Source organism: Grampus griseus, assembly GCF_964374135.1.
Source record: "Grampus griseus genome assembly, chromosome: 20".
Taxonomy (NCBI): Eukaryota; Metazoa; Chordata; class Mammalia; order Artiodactyla; family Delphinidae; genus Grampus; species Grampus griseus.
The window spans coordinates 43,137,657-43,153,502 of NC_139014.1; the positions used below are offsets into that span (position 1 = coordinate 43,137,657).

Consider the following 15,846-nt stretch of genomic DNA (forward strand, 5'->3'; position numbering starts at 1 on the left):
AGTGCCCACGTAAACGTTACTCAGGCGGTCGCTTACCTGCAGCCTTTCTGTGGTCACTCAACTCCACTTGTGTGTTGATCTCTCTAATGAGATTAAAAGCTAGACTGTCTCCAAAGCACCTACTGCAGTGCCATCAATTTTAAGGAATCCTCCATTCTTGTTATGTGAAATCATTCATTCATTTGATATTTATTGGATGCCTGCTACATGCCAGGTACTTGGGAATACAAATGTGAACCAAACAAATACACTTGTCTTTGGGGAGCTTACAATCCTAAGAGAAAGAGATGAGGGAGGCCTTAGTAGGGATGCAGAATTCTGCTGGGCAGAGAGAGAGGTAGAGGGAAGGGCAGGGCATTTCATGGGGAAGGGTCCACAGAGTCCAAGTCTGGAGTGGGGAGGGTGTGGGGCATGGTAGAAGGCAGTGTGACTGTGGAGGACGGGTCTACAGGTGACAAGTGGGAGGTCAGGCTGGAGAAGGACACGTGCACTTGACCTGGGCTCGCCCAGCCTCTTCTCCTGTGTGGAGGAACACATGTCCAGTCCTTAAGTGCCCTTTCACGTGGGCTCTGTGGCTTCCTAATTTCACCCTTAGCATGCAGAGCAGGGAACACACCAGTCATTGTGCTGAGAAGTGGCGTGGAGTGGCACGGGGGATGGCGGAGGAGGCACCAGGAGACGAGAGCTCTGCTCTCGACGTCACCTCTTATGAGCCTCTTATGACGCGGAGCCTGTTTTTAAACCTTTGTGGGCTTTGACTTTTTCATTTGGAAAATGAGGCCAAGTAACCGTTGTCTGCATAGCTCATACTCTAATGTAGATACAAGTGCTTTGAAGACTATAAAGCGCCTCTGTGCTTTTCTGGGCTCCTACAGTTACTGAATTGCAATTGCTGGTTTCCTTGTCTGGGACTCCCACAAGATTGTGGGTTCCCTGCGGGCAAGAGCTTTCTGAGCTGTCTCTGTACGCCTCAGGCCTAGCAGGCTGCCTGGCGCTTAGGAAGCGCTCCATTAATAAAGTTTGACATCTGGGTGGCCAGTGGGAGGGCCCTTGACAGGCTGAGAAAAGCTGCAGCTGCGGTAATTATTTCCCTCTGTGCCGAGGACCAAACTTTCCTCTTCTTTCAGGCTGCCACTTCACCCCTCTTCCCAGCTTGCATCACCATTAACCCTCCTGCAGTCCCATTACCCACCCCTGGTGTCACCACAAAACTGAGGAAATTACACGGTGATCAGGGCTCCCAGCTACCGTGGCTGGGTCTGAAACACGCTTTCTTGAAGCTCTGGGTTGAACACAGTTGCAATGTTTAATCTTCCAAATGAGGAAAAGGGATTTCTAACGTTCTAATAAGCTAAATGGAAATGACTAATTAACCTAATTACATTGGACTGGGTAGCAAAGTACAACTGTGTTAAATTGGCATTCAGAGAGGTAGCCAGGGGCCTTTTCAAAGGCTAACAATGCCCGGTACCACAGATGAGATTCTTTAATGAAGAAGAGAACATGCTGACAGACCAAAAGTGATCAGCAAGGTAATGGCATTGTATGTTTTGCTTCTAAGATCCCTTGGTACTCTGAACTTATTTACAAAACAGAAATAGAGTTACAGATATAGAAAACAAACTTACGGTTACCAGGGGGAATGGGGGGGAGGGATAAATAGGGAGATTGGGATTGACAGATAACACACCACTCTATATAAAATAGATAACTAATAAGGACCTACTGTATAGCACAGGGAACTCTTCTCAATACTCTGTAATGACCTATATGGAAAAAGAATCTAAAAATGAGTGGATATATGTATATGTATAACTGATTCATTTTGCTGTGCAGCAGAAACTAACATAATATTGTAAATCAACTATACTCCAATAAAAATTTTTTAAGTAAAAAAAAAAAAAAGAAGAAGAGAACATGCCCATTACCTAAAAGTTTAACATTTGATGAGACTTTAAAAATCCTTACAGAGGGTACTAATAAAAGCAGGATTTGATCACAAAGATTTCATTCATCACCTGCGTATTAGATCTTCTGGGGAAACAGGGCAATCAATCTTCCTCATCAGACAGGGTGTTTTAAAAAATTTGTTTTATCATGTCCTGTTCAATTATACTTCCTTTGTTTCTTTAGGCTAAAAGCCAACTGAACACTTAAAAAGAGCATTCGTCAGAGGGCGCACGCTGCATTGTGTTTCACCTGCCCACGTCCTGCACTGGGCTGGAGATGGATGGGGCTGGACATGGCTGCTCCGGTAACAAAACTCAGAGAGAAAGATAAAGCTTCACTCATTTGCAGAAACCTTTGAACAGCCAGATGAGCTTAGACCGCAAAACAAAACCAAAAAGCAAAGCAAACCAAAGGGGGATGGAACCAAATTGCACCAAGTCGCTTTCGGAGTTGAGCTACGGAAAATGAAAGCAGTGAAGAGTGCTTTTGAATCACTTATTCTTTATGACTTTTGCTGCAGATGGCTTTGTGGGATAACAGAGAGAAAAGCAACTGGACTGAGCCCAACTTGGCAACTCACCATTCCTCAAAGGTTTTCCTTCAATGGACAAATTCTATCAGGCACAGCCCATGTCAACCACAGCATATATACACCTTATAGCTGGGTAATTAATAACCATAACTGTGATAAGGTGAACTGTATGCCCCAGAAAGATATGTTGAAGAAGTAGCCTCCCAGATTTCTGAATGTGATCTTATTTGGGAATAAATAGGCTCTTTGCAGGTGTGATCCTGTTAAGATGAGGTCAGGAGGGTGGGCTCTGATCCATTGTGACTGATGCTCTTATAAGAAGAGAAGAGACGCAGAGACACAGAGGGAAGACGGCCATGTAGGGACCGTGGAGACGGAGGCAGAGATCTGAGTGGTCCTGCCACAAACCAGGAGTGCCTGGGGCTTCCAGAAGCTGGAAGAGGCAAGAAAGGGTCTTCTCCCTGAGGCTCTGGAGGGAGCATGACCTGCCAACACCTTAATTTCACACTTCTAGCCTCCAGAACTCTGGCGGAATAAATGCTGTGTTTTTAAGCCACCCAGCCTGTGGCACTTTGTTATGGCCATTGTAGGAAACAAATAGAACAGCCATAACCCCAACCATAATCGGTTTCCATTTACTGAACATTTATGTGTCTGGCATAACAGATAAGGAAACAGAGATAACCTGTCAGAGGCCACACACACTCAAACCTGAACCTGAACCCAGGAATGTCTGACTCCAGAGCCTGGGTTAACTGGTCCATCTCCATCATTGCTCCAGTTCTGCAAATGGGCTCATTTAGAACTGCTTCCCAGAATTTATTTTCCATACGAGCATCAGACTCTGAGTCATTATTCTCAAGCTCTGGGGCCATACTTCCCAGCAGGTGGCCATTGGCCACATGTGAGTATTGAGCAAATGAAATGTGGCCAGTATGACTGAAGAACAGGATTTTTATTTGCATTTTATTTATTTATGTTTTTTAAAAAATTTAACACATTTATTCTGTTTTTTGGTATAGTCGATTTTTTCCTTCATATTATTTATTTAGTTATTTGTTTACTTTTTTACAAATTTTAACACATTTATTCTTTATTTGTTAATTTTAATTATTTTAAAATTTAAGTTTAGAAACTGGAAATTGCTTTAGTAATTGGAGAACTTTGAAGTATGTTTGAAACAACTTGGGTATATGAATCAAATGTTTTAACTCTAAATTTTATAAAATCTAAATTCAAATCAAGTATTTCTGATGAAGATTTAGCATCTGGATTGATATGTGTTATAAGTGCAAAAAATACACACCAGAATTCAGACTTTTACAAAAATATAAAATATTTCACTTATAACTTTTGTGACAGTTACATATTAAAATGATAATATTTTTGCTGTATTGGGTTAAGGAAAATATATTATTAAAATTACTTTCTTCAATTTCATTTTACATTTTTTTCATTTTGCATTTTCAATGTGGCTACTAGAAAAATTTAAATGACGCATGTGGCGTGCAGTACAGTTCTTTTGGACAGTGCTACTCTAGATTGCATCTATTCATTCCTATCTTATCTTACGTAGCCTAGAAAAGCTGATGGTTTCCCACACATATGCTCTGCACCTATTATAATTATTCTTAGGCATTTTATAACTTTGTGATTTTTGGTTGCTATTGTGAATGGAGTTCCGCTTTGTTTCTTTCCCAACATATTATTCTCCTTTTCATTTGCCAGACTGGGTTCAGAATGACAAACGGAGCTAATATATAAAAAATCACACCTCTATTATTTAGATCAGGGGTCAGAAAACTGTGGCCTGCAGGGACAATCTGGCCCACCATCTGTGTTTGTAAATAAAGTTTTATTGGAACTCAGCCATTTCCATTTGCTTACCTATGGTGTGTGACTTTGGCAGAGTTGAATAGCTGTGACAGAGTGTGGCCCTCAAAGCCTAGATATTTGCTATGTGACCCTGTGCAGAAAAAGTTTGATGACTCTTGATTTAGACATAGCCCTAAAGATGATTAAAAGAAGAGCTACAGACTCTGAAAAAAAGTTAGAAAAACATTTTGGGCAATGGCAGCATTTCCCAAGATGACTCCTTTGAAGAGGGCAGCACGTACATAAATGATTAAGTGCTGGGGTTTTGTTATAAAGTAAATCAACTTGGATGGATCTCAAGGGAGTTACGCTGAGTGATCAAGCCAGTCCCCAAAGGTTACATACTGTATAATTCCATTTATATAACATCCTTGAAACGACAAAATTATACAAATGGAGTACAGATTAGTGGTTGCCAGGCATTAGGAATTGGGGGAGGGAGGAGGTTGTTGTTTCTATAACAGGGTGACATACACACCAGATGGAGTTTTCTGGGTCTTGACTGTGGTGGTGATTACATGATAAATGTGTGTGATAAAACTAAACACACACACACACGTGCATGAAAAACAGGTGTAATCAGAATAGAGTAGTGGATTGTATCAATGTCAGCTTCCTGGATGTGATATTGTGCTACAGGAAAGCTAGATGTGACCACTGTGGGGAATGGGGTACAAAGAATCTCTGTTATTTATTATAATTGCACGTGAATCATTGTCTCAAAAAATTTTAGAAAAAGAGAGACAATCATACTACTTCAGACTCAGACTTCCTTGTGCTACAGAACATGTAGGAAAGCCAGCAGACATGGAAGGTTATAAATAGGATTCACTTTGTGCAGGTGCCATCTTCACACGGCAACAGCACCTGCCGTGGGGCTCCTGCAGGTGGGGACTGGACCTCCTCCCACCTGGAGAGTGTGTCTAGACTCTGGGGCTGGTGGTCACCCGGTCCACGCTTACTGCTCAGCCCTGTGAATGCAGGCGTGGTCCCTACTGAAAGGAGTTCATAGCTTGTGATCTTTTTGATGTTCGTAGAATCCCAATGAAACTAAGCTAGATAACATGGAAGGAAGATGGATTTTGCCATCAGACAGACCAGAACTCGATTCCTGGATCTGCTACTTATAAGATGAATGATCTCACTTTTCTTACATGTTAAGTGGGAAAAAGTAATACCTATTGCCCAGGTGAACATGAGAATAAAATAAGGTAGTGAAGTTTTAAGGTGCTCGATAAATGTGAGCTATTATTAACCACTGAGAACCCCAGGCTGGAACGCGTTCCTTGCTTTGAGGCCGTCAGGACCCACGGGGAGATGGACGGCTGGCAGAGGCCTGGCACCTGTCCACTCCACGGAAATGCTTGCGCAGCGTCTCCACCCCAGCCCTGGCCTCACAGAGGAGCCCGCATTCCGGCCCTGAGCGCTGGCAGGTGGAAGGCAGCTCCGCTGAGTCAGAAACACTCACAGGGTCCTTCTGTTCCCTAACATCCTGGAGGCAAAGCCCACGCACAAGTACACGCACCTGCTCCTGCTCTGCAAAGCCTTCCCCGTAGGCCTGGGAAGGGGGAGTGCTGCCATGGGGTGCAGACAAAGGGACAGACGCACCAATGTTTAACACAGCTCATGGTGAGCCCCCAAACACACCCCTGCTGGTTTCCTGGGGACAAATGTCAGGAAAACACTCCAGGAGAGGAGAACGTGACTTTCTCCCTAGGGGCTGGTACTGACCTTGATGCCACCCCAGGCCTGATGGGAGAGGAACTCCACGGGACTGGTGACGTCTGTCTGCACTGGAGATCGAAGCAGGAAGTCCAACTCTGCTGCACTGACTTCCTGGTTCAGGAGGAGAATCTGCAATGTGGGAGGACAGTGCTGCAGTTCTTTAGCTGGCGGCAGTCATGGGTCCCAGAGATCTCTGGGGTTGTCACTCAGTGTAACTAGTGCCACTTCTAACGCTAGAGCCCGCCCGTCAATTTTGGTTGTTGAAAGAGGATGAAGTGGGAGAAAGTGTATGTCTGTGCAAATCACCTCTGGGTGCAACTGACTTCACCCCAAATATCAGCATGAGTTAAATGCACACAGTGAATAACTGTATCTTGTCAAGCAAGGACTTCATGGATCCATCATAAATGCCATGAAGTACCTTCCTACAATCTCACAGAGAAGATGACACATGCAAATGCCATGATTTGAGGAGGCTGTCAAAGTAACGGATGAACACATGCGAAATAGAAGTGCACATGTGAATCAGCACTGCTAACGGTGTTCCAGAACGGGGGAGTGGCCAGCAGGCAGGGGCGGGGGATGAATTTGGCTCAACTTTCTCTAAGTGGTCCTGAATTGGGTTTTAGAGATGCTAAGCGATGGGAAGATTTAGACAAGATTTCCGTGGGGCGGGGGCAGTGGAAAGTGCAGAGGCTTGGGGGGGAATCAGTGCGGTGCGTTGGGCAGGTGGTGCAAAGCACTCGGCTGGGTTAGAACTAAAAATTCACGCTGAGAGGCGCTCAGGAAATTGTTCTGCTCCTTTCAGATGGCATTCTCCGCTGAAAACTTACAGATGGGAATACTCACGAAGAAAAAATAATTTGGTTAGTTTGAGGAAAAGTCTTTTAAGGAGAAAACAGGCTAGAAATAGCAGGTGAGGTGAAGAAGCCCTTGTAAAACAAGGTTGAAATATTTATGAGGGGAGTGGAGTGAGAGCTGGGGGTGGAAGCTCCTTAGGGTTTGGGGTAAATGAGTGGCAGGAGGGAAATGTGTCTGTGCTGGGGCTCAAGTTCCTTCTGTGATGGCCAAGCTGTCATCTGGGCTGGAGAGGGGAACACAGAGGGTGAGAGGGATAAGTCACACTAACATTCCCCCGTGAATTTAGGCTTCGGAACGTGCAAACAGAGTCAGCGCAGGAGTGATTATGGAATATCTGACTTTTAGAATTGGAAGAGACCTACAGGATAATCTGGTCTGTGCTTCTAATTTATATATGAAAAAAAAATCCCAATCCTAAATGATTAGATAGATGCAAGGGAATAAATTTCCATGGTTTTCTGATGTTGAGAATAAGCAGAAGGCAAGGGTTTCTTATTAACACTGGAAGCCCTGATGCTCTCAAGCCTTTGAGAACCAGCGTTCTTAAGGAGTTTTCTAAGGCCAAGGCTGCTACGGCTATAGAAGGACATTTGCAATTTCTTATTCTGGGGGAAGGTTTGGACATTAAACTTGCAACCTTAAAGGTAAATAAATAATTAGGGATACTCTAACAAAGTTCTTACTGCATCTCAAAAAGTATCTAGTTATTAGTAGGGCCATTCAGTTTCATCCTCAGTGCTAGTTGGGATTGATTGGTAGTGGCTGCTGGAGGGCTCTGTTGAGGAGGATCTTAGATCATCCAGGATCACCAAGAAAAAGTAAAATGGTTGATTAAGCACGTCTGCCATGAGTGGGACAATGGTGGGGGCAGCATGTGTGCACCATATTGGACCTTCTTATCTGATGCCTCTGCTTAGAGCGCAAAAGTCTTCACAGACAATGGAAACTGATGTTAAGAGAAGAAAGTTTCTTTACACCTGCTGGTTGGGCATATACAGTGACCTGTTTTCTGGAAATTTCTTCAATCCACTTTTACCTGAAAGGTGAGCTGGGAAAGGTAGGTCAGCTTATCACACTCAAAGAGCCCACGGGTGGTGTACTGGTACATAGAGAAGGTGATGCTGTCTATTAGATTGGCCACCCGTTCCTTGAGGCTCTCATCGGGAGCAGCCTTCTCCACAGCCTTCTGGAAGACGATGTTGAAGGCCTGGGGACAGGAGGTAGGACACTGGTAATTTACACAGCTCTGTGTATGTAGCTAGTAGTACTACCTGTGATGAGTATTACGATTTGCCAGCCACAGAAATGTTTTCCCAGCATAATCTGCCAAGAAGGTACAGTGGCAACAAGAAAACTCTTGTCTTAGTTTGCTAAGCTCGTCTTAATTGGCTCATATAAATTACTACGTTGTCACAAAGTGGGCAAAGCTATGGGGCATATAGAGAAGAGCCGATAGTTTAAGTCAGTGAAAACTAAATGTCCAGTGGCCAAAATAATTAAATTAAATCCAGTAAGTTTTGTTGGAAAGTAAACACAGTCAAGGATAACCAGTTAGGATGGATGATTCTATCCTCTAGGTCAGCCGTCCCCAACATTTTTGGCACCAGTTTTGTGGAAGACAGATTTTCCCCAGATGGGGGGTGGTGGGGTGGGGGGTGGTTCAGGCGGTAATGCGAGCGATGGGGAGCGGCAGATGAAGCTTTGCTTGCTCGCCTGCCGTTCACCTCCTGCTGTGTGGCCTGGTTCCTAACAGGCCGCGGACCAGGGGGTTGGGGATCCCTGCATCTAGATTATAAAATTCCCAATGGTACATTCAATATCATGTACAACTTTGCTGTCTAGAAGAGACCCTTGTACATAATAGGCACGCAGAATATTTTCAATTAATTACTTTTCCTTTTGGTAATGATCAGAACATCAGGTGTTCCTTGTTTTTCTTTCTAGTAATTCTGCATCGTTTGGTGAGTCCACTTACATGTGCTTTTTTCTTACGGACCCTTGCTGCAATGGTGGGAGCAGAGCCTGCTTTGGTTACATCTTCTGAACTATACATTATGGGTATAATATGAAATAAAAATCATATGAATCAATTTTCCATTGTTTTAAACTTAGATATAGACTATTTATAAAAAATTAATATTAGGAATGCTGCATTTTGAATGTGATATGAATAGAATGAATCATTAAAGAAAATAAAAATTAAGATATAATTGGGTCTTTTCAATTTTTGGCTATGCAGATTTCCAGTCTTCTTGGTTTTTTTTGTTTGTTTTGTTTTGTTTGTTTTGAACACATATTTTCATGTGCCTCATCTAATCTCCTTTTGTCAGAAAGAGTCACTGAGGTGGATTTCAACTACTCTCAGAACTATGGAAGTGATCCCGTAGTTATTAGGCTTATCATGCTAACTTTTATACTGTTTTAAAATCTTTTATAATTCTTTCATATGGGGCTTTGGCCTGAATATAATGCCAAGTATTGGATTTCATTTATAAACATAAAATATTACAAACACAGTTCACTTAATCTGCAGAGACTCTGAGTTGAGGGAAGGGGATTGGGACAGGATGGAATGCCATCTCCAACTGAATGAGTTCCAGGTAGCGGAGGCCCTCACCTCATCCCCACACCCTGGCCTCCATATGGCAGCTGAGCTTCACAGAATGAGGTGTGTGCTCTGAATGTGTGTGTGTGTGTCTCCTCTCTGTTTGTTGGGTTAAACCAGAGAAGTTGTTCAGAAATGCTCCACACTCCCTAAGGCCTCTTCAGTTGTGGTCGTTTGGTGAATGCCTTAGGGGAGAAAGATATACTTTCAGAGATGTACTTCAAATTTATAGGTCTTTATTTTTTCATGAGTAAGATAAGCTTAGTCAGCACTTACAATTTGCTAACGTCTTTGGTTTTAGAAATATCTCAGTAACCATAAAGCAGTAGCTTTGAGGATATTAGGGTAATAAGGAAAGTAATTTAAAGTTGGACTATTATCATGGCCTGCTTTGGTTTTAACTGATAAAAATGACATGCACATTTGATCATCCCGATTAGATTTTAAGCTCTTTGGGGCAGGGGTCACTTCTCATGTTTCTTGGTATCCTCTTCCACACTTTCAGTAAGCATAGTTCCTGCTGTAATATATGTACTTAGTGAGTGAGGCCAAGACCTGCTGTGGTCTCTCCTGCTGTTCTAGCCAAATAACCAATGAGTCATGAAAGACCCAATTAAGGAGACAGGACTGTAAGGCAATGTAGCTGCTCTCCTGGATTTGATCTTAAACAGCTGCCACAGCTAATGAAACACATAGATAAACCCTCATGGAGAGCTGCACTGGCGGTATTACACTGCTGAATTATGACTATTCAGAAAATTCCAGGTGTAAGTCACCTTGAGAGAAAATTGGTACATCGGGTGGATCCTGCTGAGGTCATTCATGATGAAGTAGAGCAGAGAGGCCCGGGCAGCTGCCGGCCGATAGCGTTCCCGGGCCTCGTTGATGTTCACCTCCGTCACCTTGGCCTCCTGCACCTGTTAGAAAAATCAATAGTGGTCCATTGTTCAAACCAACCAGGGCTACCTGAGAATCAGCGTGGCCTCTCTGTGTAAGCACATTGTGTCTGTGTGTGCGGTGGGTGGACCGGGATGGGGGGAGCAGCTAGAGGGTAGAAAGCTGCCATGGTTTTCCTTAACTGAGCTTGAGTGAGGAAGAGATGACACACTCCTAGTCCTTCACAAGGTGAAAGTGTCAGCCCCTCCAGTGGGGACATGTGGGAGATACACACAAACACACACACACACACACAACTTGAAAAATAAGCCAGAATTCTAGGCAATGGAATCCAGTAAAAGCAGCATACTCTAATTTTCTGTTTTCTTAATTTTTATGAGTTAATATGTAAATTCACAAAGAAGATCTCTTTCAATGGAGGTCTATTTTCAGAAAATTTATCGGAGGTAAAAATGAGAAAAGAGACCTAAGCATCAGACAGGGATTCTGTAAGAACATGCTATTAAATATAACCTCAGTATGACCTGTCATGCTCCAGCATAGAGTGAAACTACTGATAATTCATGAGAGTCCTGCAGGAAAAAACAATGATCACTACTGAAGATGAGCTCTCAATAAACAATTACAAACTTCAGGAGGAAGTGTTACCAAAGGGGACAATTAGAAGACCCCCTACCTCCCCCGCCAAAAAAAAATCCCAGAAAGATTAGCATCCCAAGAGCAGAAGATGACTGAACTACCTACCATTAGCTAATTGTGTTTAAAAGCAGTACAGATAAAAGAAAGCATAAAATCAGGACATTATAAAAAAAACAGACATTATCTGAAAAAGAACTAAATAGAACTTCTAAAAACAAGAATACAGTTATTAAAATGGAAAACTCAGTGACTGGTTAAATAATGGACTTGAGTTGAAAGAGAATAAGCAAACTAAAAGATAAATTCTGAGGAAATTGTTACACAAGCAGCTCAGAGAGAAATAAAGATGGAAAATGTGTAAAAGAGGTTGAGACTTGGCAGATAAAATGAAAAGATTTAAAATACATCTAAAAAAAAAAGAAAAAAAATACGTCTAACAGAAATGAGTACAGAATAGAGAAAGAGAGGCAATATTTGAGCTATAATAGTTAAGAATTTTCCAAAATTGATTAAAGACCAGAGGTTTTACTTTGAAGAAGCAGTCAATATCAAAGACAGCTTACTATCCACAGGCTGCTGAAGAAGCAATTATTTGTTTCAATCAGAAGAAAACTGAATCCAAAAGGAATAAATGAGATGCAAGAATTTCTTAAATATACGGTCAATCTAAATAACAAAGCCTGCTGGGGACTTCCCCCGTGGTCCAGGGTTAAGACTCCATGCTTCCACTACAGGGGGCACAGGTTGGATCCCTGGTCAGGGAACTAAGATCCCACATGCCGTGTGGTGCAGCCCAAAAAAATATATTATAAAAAAATAACAAAGACTATAAAAAACATGATCAGTTTGGAAGTAGTAGATAAAAGCAAGGTGGAACTAAAGTGTTATAAAACAGTAGCAGAAGATGGACAAAATGACCAAGTATTCTAACGTCCTAATATTGTTTTGGAAGAGGCTAGATATAGTGCTTAATTTTAGACTTTGTTAAGTCAATACATATATTGTTAAGTCACCTATAAAATGAAATATATTTCTCATATATAAATGAAACAAGGTTAATTAATAAAATAGAGTAAATAACTTTAAAATCAGCAAAGGATTAAAGAGGACGATAAAGAAAAATCAAGAAAGGAGAAAAAATAAACAAAAAGCATGGTTAAAAGAAAGTACAAATTGAGATAGTAGAAAGAAATCCAACTATATCAGTAATGTTAGTAAATGTAAATTGGTCAAATTCAGTAGTTAAAAGACAAAGATTCTCAGGATGGAGTGGAATGGAATAAAAATCACATAATTGCTCAGATTGTGTTACCACAGATTCACACTGTCCGTGCTCACCTGGGTCCTTAATGCTGTGCATTAATCTATGTCCTTAGTCAACTTTCATTCTCATCTCCCACAACAACTATTGTAAACCTTCACTCCTTTCCCCAAGCACCCTACGTCACCACCATCCCCTCATTCTAAGCAGATGACCATGACTATGACTCATGCTTTCACAGATGTATTGTATAGGGACCATTAGGAAGGAGTTTCCTTAATTCTGCCTTCCCTCCCACTCCCTTAATTTTCTGACCCCCCTGACCCCATTGCTCACATTGACTTATGGACCATTTGTAGATTCATGTTTGCCCCCTCTCCCCCATTATATTGGAATTAACTCTCCATATTTCTAAAGATAAGCTCTTCATCAGTGACCTGAATTACATTTCCCCTGATTTCTTATGTACCCCATTGTACTGATCACTACTTCTCATTTCTGTACATTCAACTCTTCTTCTCAATGGCTCCTTTTCCTTTACAATCCATGCATCCTCCAATGTCCAGCTAGGATCTTAGTAAGCTCAGTCTCTGCCATCTTGGAGAAAAATCCTCCAAGGATGCTATGCCCTCCTTAAGTTACAATCCTTTCTCTTTCTACCATTTTATAGTCTGGCTTCTTTAAAGAGTTGTCTATACTCACTTCCCCTTTCTCAACTCCCATTTACTCTCATTCTAAGGCAGTCTGGCTTCTGCTTCTGCTACTTCATGGAAACCATTCTCCTCAAGATTATTGATAACTCCTTTTTGCAAAATTCAGTGGATACATCTCAGCTGTATCTTATTTGCGTTCTCAGCGTCATTTGACACCACTGACATCCCTTCCTGAAATGCTTTCTTTCATAATGCCTTATTTACCTGCTTTTCCTCCCACCTCCACTCTATTCCATGCTTTCCATCTTCTGTACTTGTCCTGAAATGTATTAATATACTTCAGTGCTCTATTCCCAGTCTTATCACTGCACACACACCTCCCAGGAGACTTCATCCACTCCTAAAGTTTCAACAATCAACTACTCACTAAAAAGTCTCAGCACTCTATCACCAGCCAAGATCATATATCCCAAAACCCACAGGATGTTCTCATGTGCATGGCCCAGAGGCATTTCAAACTCAACATGACATAAACTAAAATCATCATTTCTTCTCACCCCCAAATCCACTTATGCTCTCTTCTCTCAGGTGTTGGCACCAATACCTATCTAGATGTTTATTCCTGGAACTGAGACATTTCCTCGACAATACTTTTATCCATATATAATCATATCCAATCAGTTAACAAGTTTTCCAATTCTATCTCCTTGAAGTTGCCCATAGCTCTTGAATTTGCCCACTTCTTTGTACCATCACTGCCAGCCCTACTTCAGAATGCCATCACTTCTAATCTGAATTACTGTACCTCCTCCTGCTTTCTCTGCCTCCTGCTTCCCCAAGCTCTCCTCTGGATTGGAGCTGGAGTGATCTTCCTAAAGCACAGATCTGATCATGTTACTCTCTTGTCTAAAGAGGGGAAAAAACCCACCTCTTTTAGGAACCCTAACTCCCATCTACAGCCCACACTTCTTAGCATGGTCTACAAAATCCTTTGTGATGGAGCCAGCCTCCCTTTCATGCCTCATCTCCAGTGACTACTTCCATCCCCTCTACAATCTCTCAATGTTCCACTCATACTAAAGGGAAACATCCTTCTACCGCTAACCCAACATGGGTTGAGTGCTCTTCCTCTGTGTGTTCATGACTCTCCATGCTTCCTCTCCCACAGCCCTCATCACAGTTTTGTAATTGCCTGTCCTTCTCCCTTAGAGGACCAGGTTCTGGAAGCCTGGGATTCTTGGCCTCCTTGTGGTACCCCCACCTTCTGCCATGGAATTTGGAATATAACAGCTTCCAACCAAGTATTCATTGGATGAATGAAAGAGAAAAAGAAGACAAAAAGAAAAGAAACAACAAAAGAATAAAAGGCTGCATACAAAAAGCCTGGCACACAGCAGGTGCTCAATAATTGTTCATTGACTTTAAAGAAAAGGATAAAGAAAGAGAGGAGGTCCATTCCGTCTCTGACCTTCTCCCTCTGTGTGAGTTGGGCTCTGTTCCCCCATCTCTCCTGCCCAGGGCAGTGGAGCTTCTACCATAATTGTTTTACAAACTTTGCATGCCCCTCTCTAGAGACATGGAGGCCGTAGAGAACCAGCAGTAAAACCTGGTGGTCACACAGCGACTGAGGAGACAAGGCGAGGCTGGACCTTCCACCTTTCAGTCTCTCATTCCAGCCTTAGTTGTCTGTTATCTCAGAGTGAGTAGGACCTGGTTTGTCTGCCCTGCCCATCATTACTTTTCATTTTTCCTAACTTGTCCCTACCTCAAACAAAGTCTTATTTCTCATATTTGGAGAAATCCCAATAAACTGACAATAAAGGTATTCCTTCAAAGGTGCATCATTCCTGGACACTGTTACAGACATGCTTATCCTGCTCAGAACCAGTAACTTACTTCCTCTTCTGGTCCAAGAGCAGGACTGAGAATGTGAAAGGGCCCCTGTAGGGTCAGCAGTCTGCTGGGGAAGGGCAGACTTTTATTCCCGCAAGGGGGAATAAAAGTCTCCCGAACTGTGAAACAAAGGAAAGAAGCTATATGCTAAGTAGTTTCGCAGGATGATACCGGTTTTTTTTTTTTTTTGAGAGCTGAGTTTCCCTGGACGTCGTTGAAGTTTTCCCATTAAAATCAGACTTGTGAGCTTTTGGCAGGCTGTGAGTTTTCTCGGGGTGCAATCATGCCTGAACCAGCCAACTTGTACAACAGTGTGATTCCTTAGCTTCAGGGCAATTCCATGGACTCACTGAGGTAGTCAGTGTGAGCGACTATTTCCTGCACAGAACACGAGGCCCTGCGCAGATGTAAGTACTCGTCAAACGTTTGTGGAGTAGAGCTGTCAAGAGCATTTCCCAGGAGATGGGGGCACTCCGTAACGCAGGATGTGAGGTAGTCATTTTAGGAATCCTGCCTAGCTTGACTTTCTAGGAGACACTCAGGAAGATGGAAGAGCCACCTGTTACTCTTTTGTTCCCCTAGAAGTCGGACTCAGGGAGCAGGAGGAGGGCCTCTGTCCGCCAGCCTAGGCTGCCAGGTCTTACCTTTTTCTCAACTTCCGCAGCGGTCTGCTTGGTGATCTCAAGGTTCTCCAACAAAGCCGTTTCTCCCAGGAAGTTCCCAGAGGCCGAGGAAAGGCGAGAAAGCAGGTTGTCTTCTAATGTTTTGAGGGTGATTTTGAAGCCATTCTGCTGCTTCGTGAGATCTGACTGCAAATATCACATAAGGGAGAGTCAGGTGTAGAAGCCCAGAGCATCCTGTTCTCGGGGTAGGTCTGAATAGATAAAGGGTTATGGGCCAGAATCCCTTCCCTTAGCAAACTGGAAGCAGGATAGCAGAGTGCTCGGGACCACAA

The 15,846-nt window shown here is 42.7% G+C and overlaps 1 protein-coding gene across 1 annotated transcript in view; it reads right to left on the minus strand.

The window, feature by feature from the left end:
* DNAH9 (dynein axonemal heavy chain 9) overlaps nt 1-15,846 on the minus strand; it is a gene marked incomplete at both ends in the record, with an annotated part of 299,172 nt that overhangs the window by 42,379 nt on the left and 240,947 nt on the right. The window contains 4 exons of the mRNA XM_082678963.1: nt 6,089-6,211; nt 7,980-8,150; nt 10,325-10,465; nt 15,536-15,700. Of these exons, the coding sequence (XP_082535089.1) occupies nt 6,089-6,211; nt 7,980-8,150; nt 10,325-10,465; nt 15,536-15,700 (600 nt within the window). The remainder of the gene's footprint in view (nt 1-6,088; nt 6,212-7,979; nt 8,151-10,324; nt 10,466-15,535; nt 15,701-15,846) is intronic.